At 35.7% G+C, this 21938-nt stretch overlaps 1 protein-coding gene across 1 annotated transcript in view; it reads right to left on the minus strand.

Annotated features, from left to right (window-relative positions):
- Positions 1-21938, minus strand: part of xirp2b (xin actin binding repeat containing 2b) — a 100446-nt gene that overhangs the window by 40952 nt on the left and 37556 nt on the right. Inside the window, exon 4 of the mRNA XM_073845139.1 lies at positions 12407-12535. Coding sequence (XP_073701240.1) covers positions 12407-12535 — 129 coding nt within the window. The remainder of the gene's footprint in view (positions 1-12406; positions 12536-21938) is intronic.

Consider the following 21938-nt stretch of genomic DNA (forward strand, 5'->3'; position numbering starts at 1 on the left):
ATGTAGGCATTAGTGGTAGTGCACTGGCATGGTTCAAATCGTACTTGTCTGACCGTCATCAGTTTGTGGCAATAAATGAAGAGGTATCATTTAGATCGCAAGTGCAGTATGGAGTACCTCAAGGCTCAGTGCTAGGGCCATTACTTTTTACGCTTTACATGTTACCCTTGGGAGATATCATCAGGAAACATGGTGTTAGCTTTCATTGTTACGCTGATGATACTCAGCTCTATATTTCTTCGCAGCCCGGCAAAACATCTCAATTCGAAAAACTAACAGAATGCATAGCTGATATTAAAAACTGGATGGCGAATAACTTCTTACTGTTAAATTCTGAAAAAACAGAGGTATTAATTATTGGACCTAAAACCTCCACAAGTAATGACCTAAAACACAGTCTAATACTAGATGGCTGCTCTGTAAATTCGTCATCATCAGTTAGGAACCTAGGCGTCCTATTCGATAGCAATCTCTCCTTTGAGAGCCACATTTCTAGCATCTGCAAAACCGCATTTTTCCATCTTAAAAATATATCGAAATTACGACCTATGCTATCAATGTCAAATGCTGAAACATTAATTCATGCGTTCATGACCTCAAGGATAGATTATTGTAATGCTTTATTGGGTGGTTGTTCTGCACGCTTAATAAACAAACTCCAGCTGGTCCAAAATGCAGCAGCTAGAGTTCTTACTAGAACCAGAAAGTATGACCATATTAGCCCGGTTCTGTCAGCACTGCATTGGCTCCCTATTAAACATCGTATAGATTTTAAAATCTTGCTAATTACTTATAAAGCCCTCAATGGTTTAGCTCCTCAGTACTTGAACGAGCTCCTATCGTATTATAGTCCTTCACGTCCGCTGCGTTCTCAAAATTCTGGCAATTTGATAATACCTAGAATATCAAAATCAACTGCCGGCGGCAGATCATTTTCTTATCTAGCGCCTAAACTCTGGAACAATCTACCTAACACTGTTCGGGAGGCAGACACACTCTGTCAGTTTAAATCTAGATTAAAGACACATCTCTTTAACCTGGCTTACACATAAAATCATTAACACATTTCTATAATTCAAATCCGTTAAAGGATTGTTAGGCTGCATTAATTAGGTCAACCGGAACCGAAAACACCTCCCATAACACCTGATGCACTCGTTGCATCGTAAAAAGAATGGCATCTACGCTAATATTAGTCTGTTTCATTCTTATTCCGAGGTCACCGTAGCCACCAGATCCAGCCTGTATCCGGATCAGATGGTCACTCCAGTCCCCCGGATCCAGTCCGTACCCAGCTTAGATCGTGGATCACCACCTAGAGATGACTTCAATAGCTGTGGATGTCAACCAGATGAGCTCCAAGGCGGATCATCAATAAAGACCTCGCCAACCTTGACGGCCATCGGCACTACACCACAGGATCCTGATGAGTTCTCTACTATCAGACATTGGTACAAACTGTTGTTTGGTCTGGCCAGAGGAGAACTGGTCCCCCGACTGAGCCTGGTTTCTCCCAAGGTTTTTTTCTCCATTTCTGTCACCTGTGGAGTTTTGGTTCCTTGCCGCTGTCGCCTCTGGCTTGCTTAGTTGGGGACATTTTCCAGCGATATCGTATACTATTTGAACTGAACTGACGATGATATCACTGAATTCATTGATGAACTGCCTTTAACTGAAAATTGATTGTTACAATAATGCGTTACTTACACACTATTGTGCTGTTTAAATACTGTGCAGTTGCTTTGACACAATCTGTATTGTAAAAGGCGCTATATAAATAAAGGTGACTTGACTTGACTTGACTTGACTTGACTTGACCCCTGTGTTAGATAATCCAAAGTGAAAATAACCTATAGTATATCTTTACACACTGTGCACACTGGTCTAAATTCTACATAGATAAACACAGACCTCATTATCCAGAAAAAGGCTACAAAACAAGCTCGAAAATACATCCTACATACCAAACACACAGAATGTGCCACAAGTTATAGTTTAAATATACACACACCTCCTCCCCGACACGCACACACAAACAAGTTTAATAAATTAGTGTCACCACGAGCAACAGAAAGCAGAGATAATGAGATGACCTGCTGCAGCAGAATCCTTTGATCCTTCTCTCAAATAACCGCTGCCTGATACATAATGTCAGCTTATTCTCTCATTTGTCTGCTCACTGCTTAACATTACAACACACTTCTCTTTGTGAGCTGCGGATCACTGCCAAACTTTAGCTATTTCATGTGCTAATTCCTTCTAATGTTCAGCTTTGTATATGTCCATATACATTTGTATCTTGTTTTCATAAAGCTACAAATACAAAGGAACAGATTTTCTGATCTAAACATCTAAAGTAGTGGTTATATTCACAGCCTATTTGTATTAAACATACCAAAATTGCTCACACTTTAGTCCAATTCTTACTATTAACTACCTATTAACTGACTTTTGACTTATTAAACTCCTAATTACTGCTTATTAAGCAATCTAAAGTATGGTCATGAAGAATAAGGCATTAATATGTGATTTATAAGTACTAATAAGCAGCCAATATGCTAGTCATTTGCATGATAATAAGCAACTAGTTAATAGTGAGAACTGGACCCTAAACTAAAATGTTATACCTTTTTTTTTTTTTAAGAAAAACAGACCAAACATACTGGTCAGATTATCTGCTCAGAAATGTAATATCAATATCCCTTTCCACATCATTATCTCCTCCCAATATCATGGTTTCATGACTGCAATAACCTAAATTGTTATTAACCTAAATGGTTATTAAAATGGATCCCATCCAAAACTTCCTGTTTCACAAAGTAAAGCATCAAATCAAGAAAGAAAACTGCACTCATCAAGATTTGTCATCAAGTCAAATTTGTTCTAAAAACACAATTTTTTCCGCTTTGTTCTCTGAACATTTAAAAAATCTAGTTTTTCCATTTTTTTTTTAAATGTTATTCAAACATTAAGTGAACATTCCATTTTATCATTTTGCAAACATTGTGGAATGTTCCTTTTTTATATGTTCTAAAACAAGTAATAATATATATAATATAAAAAAAAATCCAAAATAAATAATGTTTTTATATATATATATATATATTAAATATTATTAAAGACCAGATAGCGTTGAATAAATATTCGAATAGTGTTACTGCAATAATATTTTCTCATAACTTTTGAGAGAACACTACACTCTAAAAAATGCTGGGTTATTTTTTTTTTAACCCAAATGTTGGGTTAAGCCTGTTAGGATAATTTTATTGGTTTGTTTTTAATATTTTTACCCGGGTGCTGGGTAGTTTTTCTGCACTCCAAATAATGGCAGGTGATTTTTTTAACCTTCATGCTGGGTTCAGCTTGTTGGGTCATTTTATTGGGTTGTTTTTAATGATTATTTTTGTTTTTTATTATTTTTAAATGCTGAGTCAAAGCTGCTGGGTCATTTTTAATGCTGGGTTATTTTTTCTACCCAGCCAAACTGGACCCTAAACTAAAATTGTCACGTTTGAGTAAGGGAGGTCTGGGTCCAAATGCAGGGAGAGAATGATTTTATTAAATAAACACAAATAAACAAACCAAAAGCCAACACGGCAGACTAAACATAAACTCAACAAAACAAGAAACACGGTCAAAAGCCAGGAACAAGAATACTAGAAACACAACCGAACATAAAGACAATGCAGACATGAAGCAGGAGTGAGAAGTAAGAGTTCTTATAGTCCAAATGATAATTGTGAACAGATGTGAGTGTAATCAGTGCAAATGACAAAACAGACGTGAAGAATCAGAGTGCAGTGCAAACAGCGACCTCAGGTGGCTGAGGGAAAACCCACAGCCCCGATCATGACAAAAATGTCATACCAAGAAAAATAAACTTTCTTTTAGCAAAACAGACCAAAAATACTGGTCAGATTATCTGCTCAGGAACGTAATATTAATAACACTTTCCACATCATTATCACCTCCCAATATCATGGTTTTATGACTGTGATAACCTAAATTGTTATTAACCTAAATGGTTATTAAAATGGATACATCTGAAAATGTCCTGTTTCACAAGAAAAGCATCAAAACAAGAATTAAAACTGCGCTCATCAAGAATTGTCATCAAGTAAAATTTGTTCTAAAAACACTTTGTTCACAAACACATTTTTCCCGCTTTGTTCTCTGAACATTTAAAAAGTCTAGTTTTTCAAATTTTAAAAAAATGTTTTTTTGGGGGTTATTCAAACATTAAGGGAACATTCCATTTTATCATTTTGCAAACATTATGGAACATTACTTTTGAATGTTCTAAAACAAGTAATAATATAAAAAAACATTCTAAAAATGGTGTATAAATAATGTGTTTTTTATATATATTTTTTAAAAATGTTATTAAAGGCCAGATAGCGTTGAATAACCGTTCAAATAGTGTTATTGGAATAATATTTTCACATAACTTTTGAGAAAGCATTACACTCTAAAAAATTCTGGGTTATTTTATTGGGTTGTTTTTAATATTTTTACCCAGGTGCTGGGTAGTTTTTCCTGCACTCCAAATAATGCCAGGTGATTTGTTTAACCCAAATGCTGGATTCAGCTATGGGGTCATTTTATTGGGTTATTTTTTATTTATTTATTTTTTACCCAAAATGCTGGGTTCAGCCTGTTGGGTCATTTTATTGGGTTGATTTTAATATCTGAATTTCAAAACATTTGACCCTATATATATGTAAGATTGTAAAAGGGATTAATTACATAATAATTTATAATTTAGCTCAAAGGGAATCGAATATGATTCAATAGGGAATTTGAACAGAATCGCTGTTTTACGGCTGTTTCAGAGTCGACGCGCGATTCATTCACAAGTCGTCTAACAGAAACTCTGCAATGGATATTACTATCCAGAATATAGTGAAAACACTATATATAAGCACAGTAGCAAAATCAGCAGTTTAAGGCAATAACTTGTAAGCACGAAACACAAGATACTTATCTTTTCTAATAAAAATATGATTTTAATGGATAAACCTAACACATACAAACTAAACTAACATAAAACACACGCATTCACACAGGTTGCAGAAAGAGAAAGTGAGGAAAGAATGAGTTTAAAGGAATGAAAATCTGAAATCCCAAGTTATAGCAATGTGCATTTGCTTAGACCTGAACAACCATCAATCACTTAATTAACCCTCGTATTGAGTCTCTCAAAGAGGTTATTAAACTTTATCAAATGCACCAGTTCAGTTAGAACCTGGAAGTTACTTGCGTTGCCTTTGTGTGAAGGGAATTCCTTTCGTCGCTCGTTCCAGAAAGGGTTTTCCCGAGGTTGCTGATTGGTTGGTGGTCGGTCAATGTGATGTCTTCTTGGGCGTTGGCTGGATATGAGAGATGTGCGTGCGCTGTTAAAGTTCAGGTCCGCGAAGACGTTTAAGTCGGTCGCGGCTTGCACAAACTTAACTAGACACGAAACTCTCAACGGAAAGAAATAAAAAAGGATTAAAGAAAAAAACAGAAGTGGAATGATCTCCTCATGTTTCCTTTAGATGAGGAGGCTGGCATGCAGGCCAGGCGTCGTCGAGACGCGGCGGCGCGAAGCACGTGAAGAGCGTTGTAAGGAGTAAGAAAAGTTGCAAGAGATAAGAGCGATTTGAGGGTGTCCTTGGTATTTAAACTCAGCTTTTGGACACCTCCCAAAATGATGTCTTGACCAATTAGAACATTGGCTGAACTCCGGTGGGCTGCTGGTTCCACCTTCCAAACCATAAATCACCATGTTATCTTATTAGTCCCGTGATCCCAAATTCCCGCTCTTTGCAGAGATAAATTTGGACATGATTTCTATAACAAGACAATAATACATTTCGCAAAGAATTGAATTACAGGAACATTTTGAGAATGCGATTTCCAGACCGTGCATATCAAACATCAATATAAACCATTAAACTATTCAATAGTTATCAAAAGGGACATACACAATGAGTGATTAAAACATAATAGACAAATGTGTGGGTTACATATATGATAGGAAGTTATACATAGAAATGAGGAGTTGCTCCTTGGTTCTTTAGCACATTTTAGGCACATATGTACATCAATAGACAGTTTTCTGTGCCCTTCTGTGAGGGTCTGTTCTCTAAGCTGGGAGGTCAAAAGTTTAGGGAAGGAATTTCCGTTGTGTCCTGTGTGTGGGGGAAAACCAACCATATCGCTAATGACTTTAATCATGTGATGTTCAAAATGTGCATCTCTTTGACCATTAATCTTGGTTACTTGCTCCAAATTTGACAATCTCCTTATTCGAAGGATTTGATTATGAAGAAGTGTCTTTGTGTTAATTTTGCAAGTTCTTGGTTAGTTAGGTCTGCTTCAGGCTGGCGTTCTGGCGCCAGGCTATGAAACGTCAGATTTATGACGGAGGCCTCTTGTGGAATTTGAGTGTGTAGATGTAAAAGTGTTTTAACTTCTGATCGAGTCTCCTAAATTGTCTGATTCTCGCTGAAATACTACATATACATATGAAAAAAAAAAAAAAAAAAATCAAAATACAGAAAATCACCTTTTGTCCAAATGAAGTGCTTGTATATTACTTATTAAAAATGAAGTTTTGATAAATTTACAGTAGGAAATTCCAAAATATCGATAATTTTGACTCAATGTATTTTTGGCTATTGCTACAAATATACCTGTGCTACTTAAGACTGGTTTTGTGGTCCAGGGTCACATATAGTATTTTATTGTAAAATGCACTCTAATAATCCTTGAAAACTCAGAAAAATCATTTTTACAATCGGCTAACTAATTCATTGCTGCAGGTAGACAATGCTTTTTGTAAATGAGTGATTTTTGAGAATGAATGCACAATTTATAATGATCCTAATTTGAACAGAGAGGAGGCATGTTTGTACTCTATTGTATTGTATTTACTAAATTCTAAAGTGTCCTGATTAGCATCCCACATTTTGCATTTAAAGCTGGATGAAGCACATTTTAAATAGCACATCAATCAGAAATTACAAATAAAAATATGAATTCAAATATCTACACTTCATAATATTTCACATGTGCTGATTCACGTCGGAAAGCACAGTCTGAGAGGCGCGATTTAAGAGCACTTGAGCGCTGATGTGTTGGCAGACGAGATGAGAGAGCACATCTCCCACTTTCCCCTGTCATTCTGTATTCAGTCTGATTTTTTTTCCCTCTATCAGTGAGCTGAAGCCACCTCGTCCCTGCAGGGCGAACAGAGCACGCTCAGACCCACTGGTATGGATGGGTGGACTGGATTCAATTTGGATCGGCAGAGCTGGATTACACAGACTGTGACCAAAATTTATCTCCATTCTGCTTCTCTCACTGCAAGCAGTATCTGATTTTTTTTCAGAGTCAGGCAGGCGCTGCATGCATAATATTAGTGTGTGCCAATGCTAATGGGCTTCAGAAGCTTGGGAGAATCTATGCAGATCTGAGAGGGTACAGATGGGTACAGATTTGACTTGTTACCGTGTCAGATTTTGGGTTTTGGTGGAAGGTCAGATGTAAGAGGATTATTCTTATTCTGGAAGTCTATGCACACCCTCTCTTTTCTACACCAGAAGACTTTTTGCTCATGTGGAAGTTGCATGCATGCTTATAGCATCTAATACCTAGACCAGAACTAAAACTAACAGCGATTAGGGTTGCCAAGTATGCTAAATAATGTACAAGTGTAGATGATTGAAACAATGTAGCATCTTACACCATTTTTTACACCAGAAGACTTTTTGCTCATGTGGAAGTTGCATGCATGCTTATAGCGTCTAATACCTAGACCAGAACTAAAACTAACGGCGATTAGGGTTGCCAAGTATGCTAAATAATGCACAAGTGTCCATTACTGAAACAATGTAGCATCTTACACCATTTTTTTACACCAGAAGACTTTTTGCTCATGTGGAAGTTGCATGCATGCTTATAGCGTCTAATACCTAGACCAGAACTAAAACTAACGGCGATTAGGGTTGCCAAGTATGCTAAATAATGCACAAGTGTTCATTACTGAAACAATGTAGCATCTTACACCATTTTCTACACCAGAAGACTTTTTGCTCATGTGGAAGTTGCATGCATGATTATACGCCTTATTCAGCCCGCCGCCATTTTAAATCGAAAACGAGGCTGTGAGGGATAGCAGTCGAGCAGCGTCCACTGTGGCGTATTGTTGCGTACCGGGATGTAGATCGTATAACCGTGAAATAATACGTAATTTCACGATTTTCCACAGGACAAAAAGCTCCAGAAAATGTGGATTGTTCTGAACTAACTTTCAGGTAACAATATTGCATTTATTTAAGAAAATGACTGTGTAAACTAGCCTGTTGGCTAACTGCGAATTTCTAAAGTGAGCATGTTTATCTTCCTTTAAACGCTTGATTTTTTCAAATGATGTTATATAGATTAAAATGCTTAATGGTTTGTGTTAAGAGCCTGCAGCTAGGTCATAAGCGTCCTTCCCGACCTTTATTATGAAATTACGATAAACATGACATTTTCCTTGTCTAAAGCAAAACAGAAACAAAAAATAATGTTCTGAATATCATTTTGCGATTTTAAAAGGGGTTAACCTCAAACACTACACTGCAAACTAATAAATGTTATCTTCTGATCGCTTTGCATAAAAATAAACTTTCTACCAACTGTTTTTTGTATGACTTAACATGTTGTCTGAAAGAAGTGTAAGAAATATAGTCTGCCTCGACCCAGATTCCACTCCGCAATATATGTTTAATCATGCTCATTCCCCAAAATGGCTTAATTATTATAGAGAAGAAGAAAGTCAACAGTTTAGACCATTTGGGATAATCTCATCCTGAGCAAAAGGTGACCAATTGTAGAATGGGAGCGGGTGTGAGACACTGATTACCATATTAGACAAAGGGGTGTCAGAACTTAATTAACATACAGACCACAGCTATTACGACAGGAGCAACTTCATTTACATTAAGGGTAGTAAACTGTAATGGTATAAAAAGTTTGAGCTAAGGATGTTCTAGGGTTCATTCCGACTCCGCTGAACCCAAGGTACAACATGTACTTTGTCACTACTATGCTGCAATAAACATCTTCATCGAGATCTTCTACGTCCTCATCACTTTTTCTTACAGAGGCTTACGACCTAACCGCAGGCTCTTAACACAAAATATTAAGCATTTTAATCTTTAAAACATCATTTGAAAATAATATCTTTTTCATTTACGATCGCAAGGTTTTCCTTTCGTGAGGCCAGATAAACACAGACGGAGCTGAACCCTCCTTAAGCTTCCTTATTCCAGTCAGTGTTTTTGAAAAACAATCCTGAGTAAAATGTTGAGCACACTGTTGTGTTCTTTGTAATCTATACAAAATGGAGATATTTAGTTTAGTTGTTGTAGTAAAACATAACATTTAGCTCTGCGTAATCCACATTTTCTGAAGTTCTTTGTCCTGTGGAAATTTGTGAAATGATATATTCTCTTTATTTTATGACTAAACGATCTACATCCCGCTGCATCTTACACCATTTTCTACACCAGAAGACTTTTTGCTCATGTGGAAGTTGCATGCATGATTATAGCATTTAATACCTAAATCAGAACTTAAACTAATGGTGATTAGGGTTGCCAAATATGCTAATTAATGCACAAGTGTCCATGATTGAAACAATGTAGCATCTTACACCATTTTCTACACCAGAAGACTTTTTGCTCATGTGGAAGTTGCATGCATGATTATAGCATTTAATACCTAGATCAGAACTTAAACTAATGGTGATTAGGGTTGCCAAATATGCTAATTAATGCACAAGTGTCCATGATTGAAACAATGTAGCATCTTACACCATTTTCTACACCAGAAGACTTTTTGCTCATGTGGAAGTTGCATGCATGCTTATAGCATCTAATACCTAGACCAGAAATAAAACTAACAGCGATTAGGGTTGCCAAGTATGCTAAATAATGCACAAGTGTCCATGATTGAAACAATGTAGCACCTTACACCATTTTCTACACCAGAAGACTTTTTGCTCATGTGGAAGTTGCATGCATGATTATAGCATTTAATACCTAGATCAGAACTTAATCTAATGTGATTAGGGTTGCCAAATATGCTAATTAATGCACAAGTGTCCATGATTGAAACAATGTAGCATCTTACACCATTTTCTACACCAGAAGACTTTTTGCTCATGTGGAAGTTGCATGCATGCTTATAGCATCTAATACCTAGACCAGAACTAAAACTAACAGCGATTAGGGTTGCCAAGTATGCTAAATAATGCACAAGTGTCCATGATTGAAACAATGTAGCACCTTACACCATTTTCTACACCAGAAGACTTTTTGCTCATGTGGAAGATGCATGCATGCTTATAGCGTCTAATACCTAGACTAGAACAATTACTACCAGCTATTAGGGTTGCCAAGCATGCAAAATAATGCACAAGTCCCCATGATTGAAACAATGTAGCATCTTACACCCAAACTACTTTTGCATCCAAGTCTTAATTTTACAATTGCAGATTTAAATGAAAAAAAAAGCTGGATGTGAAACACCTTTAGGATTAATTTATGGGACTTTAAAATGTACAAAAGCACTAAAAAGAACAAAATAATACCGTGTTCTTCTATATGCTCAGTCATAATTCTCTTGTGCCATAAATCGCCTTGGAAGAAACTAAACTGACATGTGTCTAATGATGTGTGACACTTTAGCATGGCATTAAAATGCATTTATTTTTTCAACAGATGCTCTATGTCAGTGAGTCAAAATCAATGTGACTGCATCTCAAATGCATTTTTTCATGTAATCCCTTCCAATCCCCCACACATGTGTAAAACATATGCATATGCTAAGACTGTGGCATTTAATTACTCAAATGTGACCCTGGACTACCAAACCAGTCATAAGGTTCAATTTTTTGAAATTGAGATTTATACATCACCTGAAGATTTATACATCAAAGTGAATAAATAAGCTTTCCACTGATGTACGGTTTGTTAGGATAGGACAATAAAAAATCTGGAATCTGAGGGTGCAAACAAATCTAAATATTAAGAAAATCGCCTTTAAAGTTGTCCAAATTAAGTTCTTTGCAATGCATATCTACGGTAGGAAATTAACATAATGTCCTCATGAAACGTGATCTTTACTTGATATTTAAGCAATAAGGTACGAGAGGCCGTGCTGTATCATGAATAAATCACGGCTGAAGGGCGTTGTTAGGCACGACGCGAAGCGGAGTGCCTGCAACCCCTTCAGCCGTGATTTATTCACGATACAGCACGGCCTCAAGTACCTTATTGCTTTTATAAAACGGTTACCACACAATAGAAATATTAAAATCAAAAATATATATTAATTTATATATATTAAGTTGTACGTTTTCATAAAGTAAAATCATTAACTGCCTTCCGCTGTAAAAAGTAGTCCCTAACTGCTGCAGCTGTGTTTACGTTGCTAAGGGTGGTTGCTAAGGGGGTTGTAAAGATTGTAACACATTACACTTTTAATGGTATAAAAAAATATATATATATTTTAATATATATAACATATACACTACTGTTGTTAAATATTTTGGGATCTGTGAGATTTTTTTTTTTTTTTTATGTTTATGAAAGAAGTCTCCTAAGTCTCTAAAATATGGGATAAAATGATTTTCACATGGACAGTTTCATGTTGATTTCAGTAAAAATTAACTAAAATGTTATAAAATCCAAAAATTTGACATGACAAATTGAGACTAAACTTAAAGCACATTTGTGACCCTGGACCACGAAACCAGTCTTAAGTAGCGCAGATATATTTGTAGAAATAGCCAAAAATACATTGTATGGGTCAAAATGATCAATTTTTCTTTTATGCCAAAAATCATTAGGATATTAAGTAAAGACATGTTTCATGAAGATTTTATATTCCCTACCGTAAATATATCAAAACTTAATTTTTGATTAGTAATATGCATAGCTAAGAACTTCATTTGAACAACTTTAAAAGGCATTTTTTTCAGTATTAAGATTTTTTTTTCACCCTGAGATTACAGATTTTCAAATAGTTGTATTTTACGTTGTTTTATGATTTTTATGGTTTAGATTTTTTATGTTTTAAAGAAGTCTCTTCTGCTCACCAAGGCTGTATTTATTTGATAAAAATTTGGTAAAAACAGTAAAATTGTGATGCAAAGCTGCATTTTCAGCATCATTACTTCAGTCTTCAGTGTCACATAATCCTTCAGAAATCATTCTAATATACTGATTTGCTGCTCAAGAAACATTTCCTATTATTATAAATGTTAAAAACAGTGTTCAAAACAATACTGACCCAAGCTTTTGAACAGTAGTGTATATTACAAGGTTACCAGTTTGAGAAACGGTTTCCAAATATCTTCCAAAACACTGACCTGCACAGATCTGTGTGTGTGGTGAATCTGGGTGACCGTGTGAGATGATGACATGCTCTCATTCTCGAACTGTCTGCGGACGCTGGCCAGACCCCCGGGCAGGGAACAAACCTCGGCTTCCTCCATGACCTGATGAAGAAAGAGACAAAGACAGAGAGAGAGACCGCCTGCGTTGAAAATCATGCTAAGGAGATTTATGCCTTTACAAGAGCTGCAAGATTATGGGAGTGAAAGTGTGATCACTTGTCTCTCGTCTTCATCCGCCATCGAACAAAAATATTCATATATTCATGAGACAATGTGGCTTACACACACACACACACACACACACACACACACACACACACACACACACAAGCACAGATTCTAGCCCTCATCTCATTATCTCCGTGGCTTTACAAAATCACATTTTAAGATTTTGCATGACAGTCTTATTTGCATGGCATGATATTGTGAGGCCCTGATACTGTGAGGTTTCATTTACTAAGCAATCCCGTTAACCCTTCCATGCTGTCGCCTGCTGGAAGTGTTGTTTAATGTACATGCCGTCTGCTTTGTTTCAGAGCCTACTTCAGTTATTAATTTTGCAAATTAATTCCATCCACAAAATTAATGAATGCAGTTTGCATGGTGCAATTCTATATTGCAAACAAGTTCTAAATATCAGATGCAGGATACAGCAGACTTATATGATCTGACACACTGTCAGCACTGCGATCCAGACACCTGAATCAGCTCTTTAAAATGATGAAAGTGCGTTTGACTACACTGCATCTGGATTTATGCCCAGATACAACGCTCGTCTCCATCATTTGATGTATAACTGCTGCCATGACCAATGAAAATATGAAAACAAACATTCTGTCTGACAGCCAAAGTTAAAGGAATAGCTCACTCAAAAATGAACATTTGCTAAAAATGTATTCACCATTAGGGTATCCAAGATGCAAATGAGTTTGTTTCTTCATCAGAACAGATTTGGCATTGCATCACTTGCTCAGCAGTGAATGGGTGCCATCAGAATGAGAGTCTAGACAGCTGATAAAAACATCACAAGTAATCCACACCACTCCAATCCATCAATGAATGATTTGAGAAGTCCTCACAACTCAAAATCTACCCACATATTTGTTTAGAACTGTTTTTGGTTATAAATGGTGCTTGATCTGTGCATCAAGGAAGTTAAAAAAAAACGCCTTAATGATGAATTTGTTCCTTACAAACACACAGCTTATTATTTCACAAGATGTTAACTGATGGACTGGAGTGGTGTGGATTACTTGTGGATTATTGTGATGCTTTTATCAGCTGTTAGGACTCTCACTCTGACGGCACCCATTCACTGCAGAGGACCCATTGGTGAGCAAGTGATATAATGCTACATTTCTCTAAATCTGTTGTGATGAAGAAACAAACTCATCTGCATCTTGGATGGCCCTGGGGTACAGCTTCAGCAAATCTTCATATTTGGGTAAACTATTACTTTAAATTAATAGTTGCAGGTAAATAATGCTTTTGTGAATAAAACTGCAATCTATAATGGGTCTAATTTGCATAGAAAATAGGAATATACTGTATTTTCAAAGCAATAAATTGTACTATATATACACACCAGGGTTGGGGTCAATTCAGGAATGAACTCAACAATTCCAATTCAAAGAAGGAAATGGAATTGGAATTGAACAACAATTACAGGAAACAGAGTTGGAATTGAATTGGAATTACAGGAAGTGGAATTCAATTCAGGGAAATTCCACTGAATTCAGTTTATTGCTGTTTCTGAGCATTTATTTGTGATTACATTTAGAGACATACATTTGAACTTTATTTATGATGCTTTACAAATACCAAGTAAAGTATGAAATAGATTTGATCAAATGCAAGTAAATAAAAATGAGAACTGTACATTATGAATTAATAATTGAATGACAGTGGTGATAAGTTTCTGGATGTACTATACATTCAATATATGATTACCACATAATATATGTCTTAACTCACAAAAAAATGAGTCCTGTTCATTCATTCATGTATTTCATTCACTTTTTATTGCATCGAATTATCATCATTTCCTGAAATTTGGCATGTGAAATGATCATGCTTAACATACTAAACATACAGTACTTTGTATTTCTTTTATATGTTTGTTGTTTATGTGATTTACAATATTTAATGTACTATAAACTATTAAGCAAATCAAGTCAAATTATTTTATTTAGCAACTCAAGTGGAATTTAGTGGAATTTTTTTGAATTTCAATTCTGTTTCCTGACATTCCAATTCAATTCCAATTCCATTTCCTGTCAGCTGCATGCAATTCCAATTCAAATTCCATTCCAGGAAGTGGACACACACACACACACACACACACACATGTTTGTTTTTGTGAATTGTGGGGACATTCCATAGACGTAATGGTTTTTATACTGTACAAACGATATTTGCTATCACCCTACACCTTCCCTACACCTAAACCTAGCCCTCACAGGAGACTGTGCATATCTTTACATTCTCAAAAAAACGTATTCTGTATGATTTATAAGCCTTTTGAAAAGTGGGGACATGGGCAATGTCCTCATAAGTCACCCTCTCCTTGTAATACCTATGTCATACCCATGTTATTACACAAATTTGTGTCCTGATATGTTACAAAAACAAACACACACACACACACACACACACACACACACACACACACACACACACACACACACACACACACACACACACACACACAGTAGTCAACATTTGATGTGGATCAAAACCTTTCATCAAAGTTGTTCTAAAAACAAAACAATACTAATGAACAGGTTTGACTACTGTAGTAATTTCCATGGGTACAAATCCTAATGTTTAAGCATATAATGATATTCTAGGGGATTGTGTTCTTCTAATTTGATAGCAACAGCTTTGACAAAAGCCTTTTCTATTCTAACTTCAAGGCAAGGTTCAAAAAGAAATGATTGATTCAGTCAGTGTGGAAGAACTTGACTGATCTGCAGAAAGCCACAAAGACCTAATCCCAGCTGATCTCTGGTGTGACTTTAAATGCAGACTTTGAGCTAAAAAAATCATTACCAAACAGCAATGACTTGTAACTATGGGTACAGTCATTTTTGACACTTCCAAAACGGTTGCAACAGAGATGGAAATACAATTTATAAATACATGAATTGTTTCCATCTTTGTTGCCAGTTTTGGAACTACCTTTTTCTGTTCTAAAGAAGGAGGTGTCCCAATACTTTTGTCCATATCGTGTATGTACAAGTCATTGGTGTTTGGTGATGAGTTTTTGGCTCAAGGTCTGCATTTAAAGTCACACCAGGACTTTGCTTTCTGCAGACCAGTCAAGTTCTTCCACACTGACTGAATCAATCATTTCAAGTTGAACCTTGCCTTATACACAAAGACATTGTCATGTTAAAATCGAAGAGGGCCCTGTCAAAACGTTCGCTGTAAAATTAGAAGCACACAATCCCCTAGAATATCATTATATGCTTAAACATTAAGATTTGTACTCATGGAAATTACTAAATTAGTCAAACCTGTTCATTAGAAGGGGGTGTCCCAATACTTTTGGCAATATGTATATACACACTTATATACTTATATAGTACATATTTCACAAATCATCATGACTTAAATCATCTGTCTCATTTAACAGCATGTAATATGGCCTTGTGAAGAGACATCACAGCAGTCACCACAACTATTGCTTTAAATAACACATTGATGTATTTAAACCATTACTCTGACTTAAAGGAATGCTCCAGGTTTAACACAAGTTAAGCTCTATCAACCACATAACAACATATTAAATCAGCATTATGTACTATTATAGTATTTGTGACCCTGGACCACAAAACCAGTCTTAAGTCGCTGGGGTATATTTGTAGCAATAGCCAAAAATACATTGCATGGGTCAAAATTATTGATTTTTCTTTTATGCCAAAAATCATTAGGAAATTAAGTAAAGATCATGTTCCATGAAGATTTTTTGTAAAATTCCTACTATAAATATATCAAAATGTAAGTTTTGATTAGTAATATGCATTGTTAAGAACTTAAAAGGTGATTTTCTCAGTATTTAGATTTTTTTGCACACTCAGATTCCAGATTTTCAAATAGATGTATCTCGGCCAAATATTGTCCTATCCTAACAAACCATATATCAATAGAAAGCTTATTTATTGAGCTTCCATATGATGTATACGTCTCAGTTTTGTAAAATTTAACCTTATGACTGGTTTTGTGGTCCAGGGTCACATTTATCAATATTTTTTTATATTTTCAGTGTTCATTTTGAGTTTTTAAAAGCGCTTTTCTTATTTTAATTACGCCATTTTGTTTAATACTGTACTTCTTTACAGCTTAAATTAATTAGTTCAGTGTTAGTACTTTAGTTTACACTTATTTATTTTTAGTTAGTTCTACCAGGACATGCAACATTTCTATTCATTCAGGTTTTTATCTAATATTTATTTCAAACGCCAAAAATGATTTTTTTAACAGTCAGTTTTACAATTCTTGTTTAAGTTTTTGACATATTAGAGTCGAATGGTTTTACAGAGGGGATTTTGGGTATCTCATTTTGTTACTCCATAATTCAGAAAAAACTTTGAACAGACAGAAAACCATGTGGTTTTTACCATTTGTCGGGGAGTAAAATGTATAAAATCAAGCTAATTATATATGAACAAATCCCTCTGTAAAAACCTTCAGAATATAGACAGGAATAAAAATGTAAAGTTTGGTGTGTGTAAGTGTTACTGAAGTGGTGATTTATGGCTCAGTGTAGGACAGTGTTGTTTTCGTCAACGATGACGATGACGAAATCATTTCGTTGACGCCACTTTTTTTCATGACGATAATGAGACGATGACGAGATAAAAATGGCTCGTTGATGACTAAAACATGACGAGACGTGTGTGAGTTTTCGTTGACGAGACGAGAATAGACGAAAATGTTAGTGTGTGGTCCGTCAGACGTTTAAAATGCATGACATTTCCGCTTATTGTGCATGCCAATTAAAACTTAAAAAGTATCTGACGCTATGGCAAGCCGTTTTAGCATTAAATACTCTTTGCTATACTAGTATGGCAAGCCGTTTTAGCATTCCATCCTTGTTTGTCTTTTATGTTCTAAAACATTCCTTCATTATTGTAATTATTGGTGAAAATAGTCGATCCGGAAGCTCACATTGTGTTGAACTATAGATCTGCTATTTTCAGAACTTATAAGTGACACTACCCAACAGCAAAATACTTACTGACCTACATTAATTTGTTAAAAGACTACTTTTTCCCCTTTTTTTGACTAAAACTAGACTAAAACCTTTTTGACTTTTCGTCGACTAAAACTAGACTAAAACCTTTTTGACTTTTCGTCGACTAAAATTGGACTAAAACTATCACATATAGAAGTGACTAAAATTTGACTAAAACTAAGAAGCATTTTAGTCCAAAAGACTAAGACTAAGACTAAATCTAAGATGGTTGTCAAAAACAACACTGGTGTAGGAGAAAAAACTCATTTTGAGAAAACGACCTTAAAAAAATATGTATTGTAATCGAAATCTATTGACACAAACAGATAAAGTTCTATAAAAGAAACACTTAGCAGTGTCTTTTGGGTGTTTTCTTTCCACTAGACTGAAAAAACACTTTCTGAAAAGGAGAAAGCCCAAAATCTCACATCTGACAGGTGCATGAAAAAAACAGCGTTTTTGCCTGCAGTGTCTCCCCTTAAAACACTAAAGGATGAGCTGACACTATCTGTAGATTTTAACTTGGACTGAAGCAGAAACAGTAACTTCTCTGTACTGTTTCCCCTCCTGTAGGGATCTGACCTCCACTGGCGCAGAGCGGACGTGCAATGCTGTTTTTAGCAGCTGGCCAAAGAGAGAAAAAGAGAGCGAGACAGAGGGAATTGGGTTTCTGGAGAGGTGCTGAACTCCCACTGGTCAACCATCATCACATTTCACTCTCACACGGTGACAAAAGAAAACACAGAAAACAATGATGTCACTGCACACGCACATGACCCCTCTATTGTGGGGTCCAAAGAGGTATACAGCTCCTCACCTCACTCTGGCTTGAGGTTGCTTTGAGTCACCCAGAGAAGAAAAAAAGATTTTACCTCATTGGTTGTTAATCTTTTACATTTTGCCAATGGAAAAAAAAAACATGATGAAGAATAACTTATTTTGTCTTCTGGGAAACATCTTCTGCAGCCTCTGAAGGGCAGTACTAAATGAAAAAATGTAATAATTTGGGCTAAATAAGAAAACATCTCCATTCTGTTCAAAAGTTTTCACCCCCTGGCTCTTAATGCATGGTTTTTCCTTCTGGAGCATCAGTGAGTGTTTAAACCTTCTGTAATAGTTGCATATGAGTCCCTCAGTTGTCCTCAGTGTGAAAAGATGGATCTCAAATTCATACAGTCATTGTTGGAAAGGGTTCAAATACACAAAAATGCTGGAAAACCAAAGAATTAGTGGACCTGAAGGATTTCAGGCAGTTTAACCGTTCAGGACAAACAAGGGACTCATAAACAACTATCACTAAACAAACAAAAAAAACAGCTGTGGATCATTCAGGTAAGAAGATTCATGGTATTAAGAATCAAGGGGATGTAAATTTTTAAACGGGGTCATTATTCAAACTATTATTCTCTTGTGTGGACAATATATTAAAAACTGTATACATTAGCTTGTACTTTACTATACAAATTATATGTTGTTATTTTAGAAAATCAAAACGATTTTCACATGGACAGCTGCATATGTTGATTTCAGTAAAAATGAAGTAAAATGTTATTTTTGTTCCTTTTTAGTCAAAGCAAATTTGCCTAAAATCAAAGAATATGACATGACAAATAGAGGCTAAATTTAAAGCACATTTTTGTCAAAAGATAAAAACTATGACTAAATCTAATTCTAATTCAGTTGATTAAACACAAGAAAAACAACCTGCCAACATGTTAAGAAACCACATATTCAGAGAATATAAAACTACGCTTCTGTTCAAAAGTTTCTGGTTAAGATTTGTATTGTTTTTGAAAGAAGTCTCCTTTGCTCATCAAGGCTGTATTTATTTGATTAAAAATGTAGTAAAAACGGTAAACTTGTGAAATATTATTACAATTTCAAATAACTGTTTTCTATTTGAACATATTTTAAAATGTAATTTATTCCTGTCATGCGAAACAGTGTGGTTCTTGATATTTTTGTGAAACTGTGATACATTTTTCAGGTTTCTTTGATGAACAGAAAGGAATAGTATTCATCTGAAACAAAACTCTTTCATAACATTATAAATGTGTTTACTGTCACTGTTGATCAATTGAATGCACCCTTGCTGAATAAAAGTAATAATTTCTCTCTCAAACAAAAAAACTGTTGAACTGTAGTGTATATTATCTGAAAACAAGTAATTTGGCCTCTCAATTAAAAGTTTCTTGTTTTAACAATGTTATAATGTTTTGATAGAAAACACAAAACACAAATACTGTTGAAGTGAATGATTTTACCCAGTGTAATACAGGTAATGTTATCCTCAAGGCACCTGGATCAAAGTCACTAAATTCTGTTTCTAACAAACCTTTTTTTTTTTTTAAAGAACTGCCAAATCTTTGGAGACCTGAGGTTTCTGCATAATGCACTGCCTACTGAAGTTCACTGCTAGTCTAATTCATTTGGTCTCTCTCTGTCCTCATCACTGCGTTTGTCTGTCATTTGTTCTGTCTCTATTACCGCTACGAGGGGCGCAAATCAAACGCACACTGGTTTCTTTTGTGATTTGATGTATCAAGGCAGCAATTACTGTATAAATCAATGAGTTTGGAATTATACATGAATTTGACACGAGCGCTCGGTCCTCACGCAGTGTTTAAATGCAGAACAGTCAGAATTTATCAGCCTTGATCGTTTGCTCTAATGAGACGTTGACATAACAAGTTTGCGTGCCGCACGAGTGCCTCATTTGCCTCATTGAAATGATATTGGCTGATCAATTTGATGGCACTCAGACAGCCGGATGGGAACCGCTGTGTAAACAGCGTTAGTCTGCTCAACAGAAGATCTTAAGGCTTGTCTAAATATGACTGATTGTTGACAGTGATGAAGCAGGACCTTTTAAGCCCTATTTACAGCTGGCATTAAAGGGATAGTACATTTATTTGCTTGGTCAGTGTCGTTGTGGGTTTTGGTCATTTTGCTGTTTTAGGTAACTTAAAGGGATAGTTCACCCAAAAATGAAAATTGGATGTTTATCTGCTTACCCCCAGGGTATCCAAGATGTAGGTGACTTTGTTTCTTCAGTAGAACACAAACGAAGATTTTTAACCCAAACCGTTGGAGTCTGTCAGTCATATAATGGCAGCCAATGAGCACCAAATGTTGCGATGGATCAGAGGTAAATAATGATATAAATACTGTTCAGTTTCTTGCACAGATGGATCGTTTTGTGTCTTAACACCTCAATGTATCGTCACGAGCCGCAGGCTTTAATTTGGTTTTGTCTGTGTATGTTTTTTTTACTGTCAAAGATTTGGTGCCCATTGACTGCCATTATATAACTGACAAACTGCATTTTTTGAGTTAAAAATCTTTGTTTATGTTCTACTGAAGAAACAAAGTCACCTACATCTTGGATGCCCTGGGGGTAGGCAGATAAACATCCAATTTTCATTTTTGGGTGAACTATCCCTTTAAATCATTTGGCAAAGTGATATGAACATGTATTGCATTTATTGCTGGAACTACTTTAGCATGCGTTTCCCTGAAAATAATTGCACACTTTAGACATCAGCCAGTCAGATTCAGCATTCAACACACTGTAGTATAAACAGTTATATTATTAAATCACCCAATAATGATGTGAAACATAGATGTTTTACATGTCTAAAGCAAAAAAAAAAAAAAGTGAATAAACTTGTCTTCAGCAAGTGTTTGGTTCATGCATGCACATATCAGTGAATCATCAGTTTTTGGTCTGAGTCCAAACTGTTTCCTCTGTACAGTGACTGTTGGAGGAACTAGAGTGCTGAATGAGTTCATTCATCATAGGATCCTATATGCCAGCATTTTGGCTCATTTTTAGTTAGACTGACTGTCAGTAATGTCCGAAAGCTGCAAACTTTTTCAGATTTGGTGAACTGGACCGTCTAGTTCACTAAAAAGAACCAATTTAAAAAATGATTTGTCAGTTTGGCGAAGACTCTGGATTATAGGTAATAATGTTTCTAGCACAGACCGATTGTTTCACTTTATAAGACTTCAATACAGTATATCATCAGGAACCAGGTATTAAAGAATTAGTTTACTCCAGAATTAAAATGTCCTGATAATTTACTCACCCTCATGTCATCCAAGATGTTCATGTCTACCTTTCTTCAGTCAAAAAGAAGTAAGTTTTTGAGAAAAACATTGCAGGGTTTTTTCCATATAGTAGACTTAAATGGGGATCAGTGGGTTGAGGATCCAAACTGTAGGTTCAATGCAGCGTCAAAGTGCTCTACAAGATCCTGGGCC

Source organism: Garra rufa, chromosome 8 (assembly GCF_049309525.1).
Source record: "Garra rufa chromosome 8, GarRuf1.0, whole genome shotgun sequence".
Taxonomy (NCBI): Eukaryota; Metazoa; Chordata; class Actinopteri; order Cypriniformes; family Cyprinidae; genus Garra; species Garra rufa.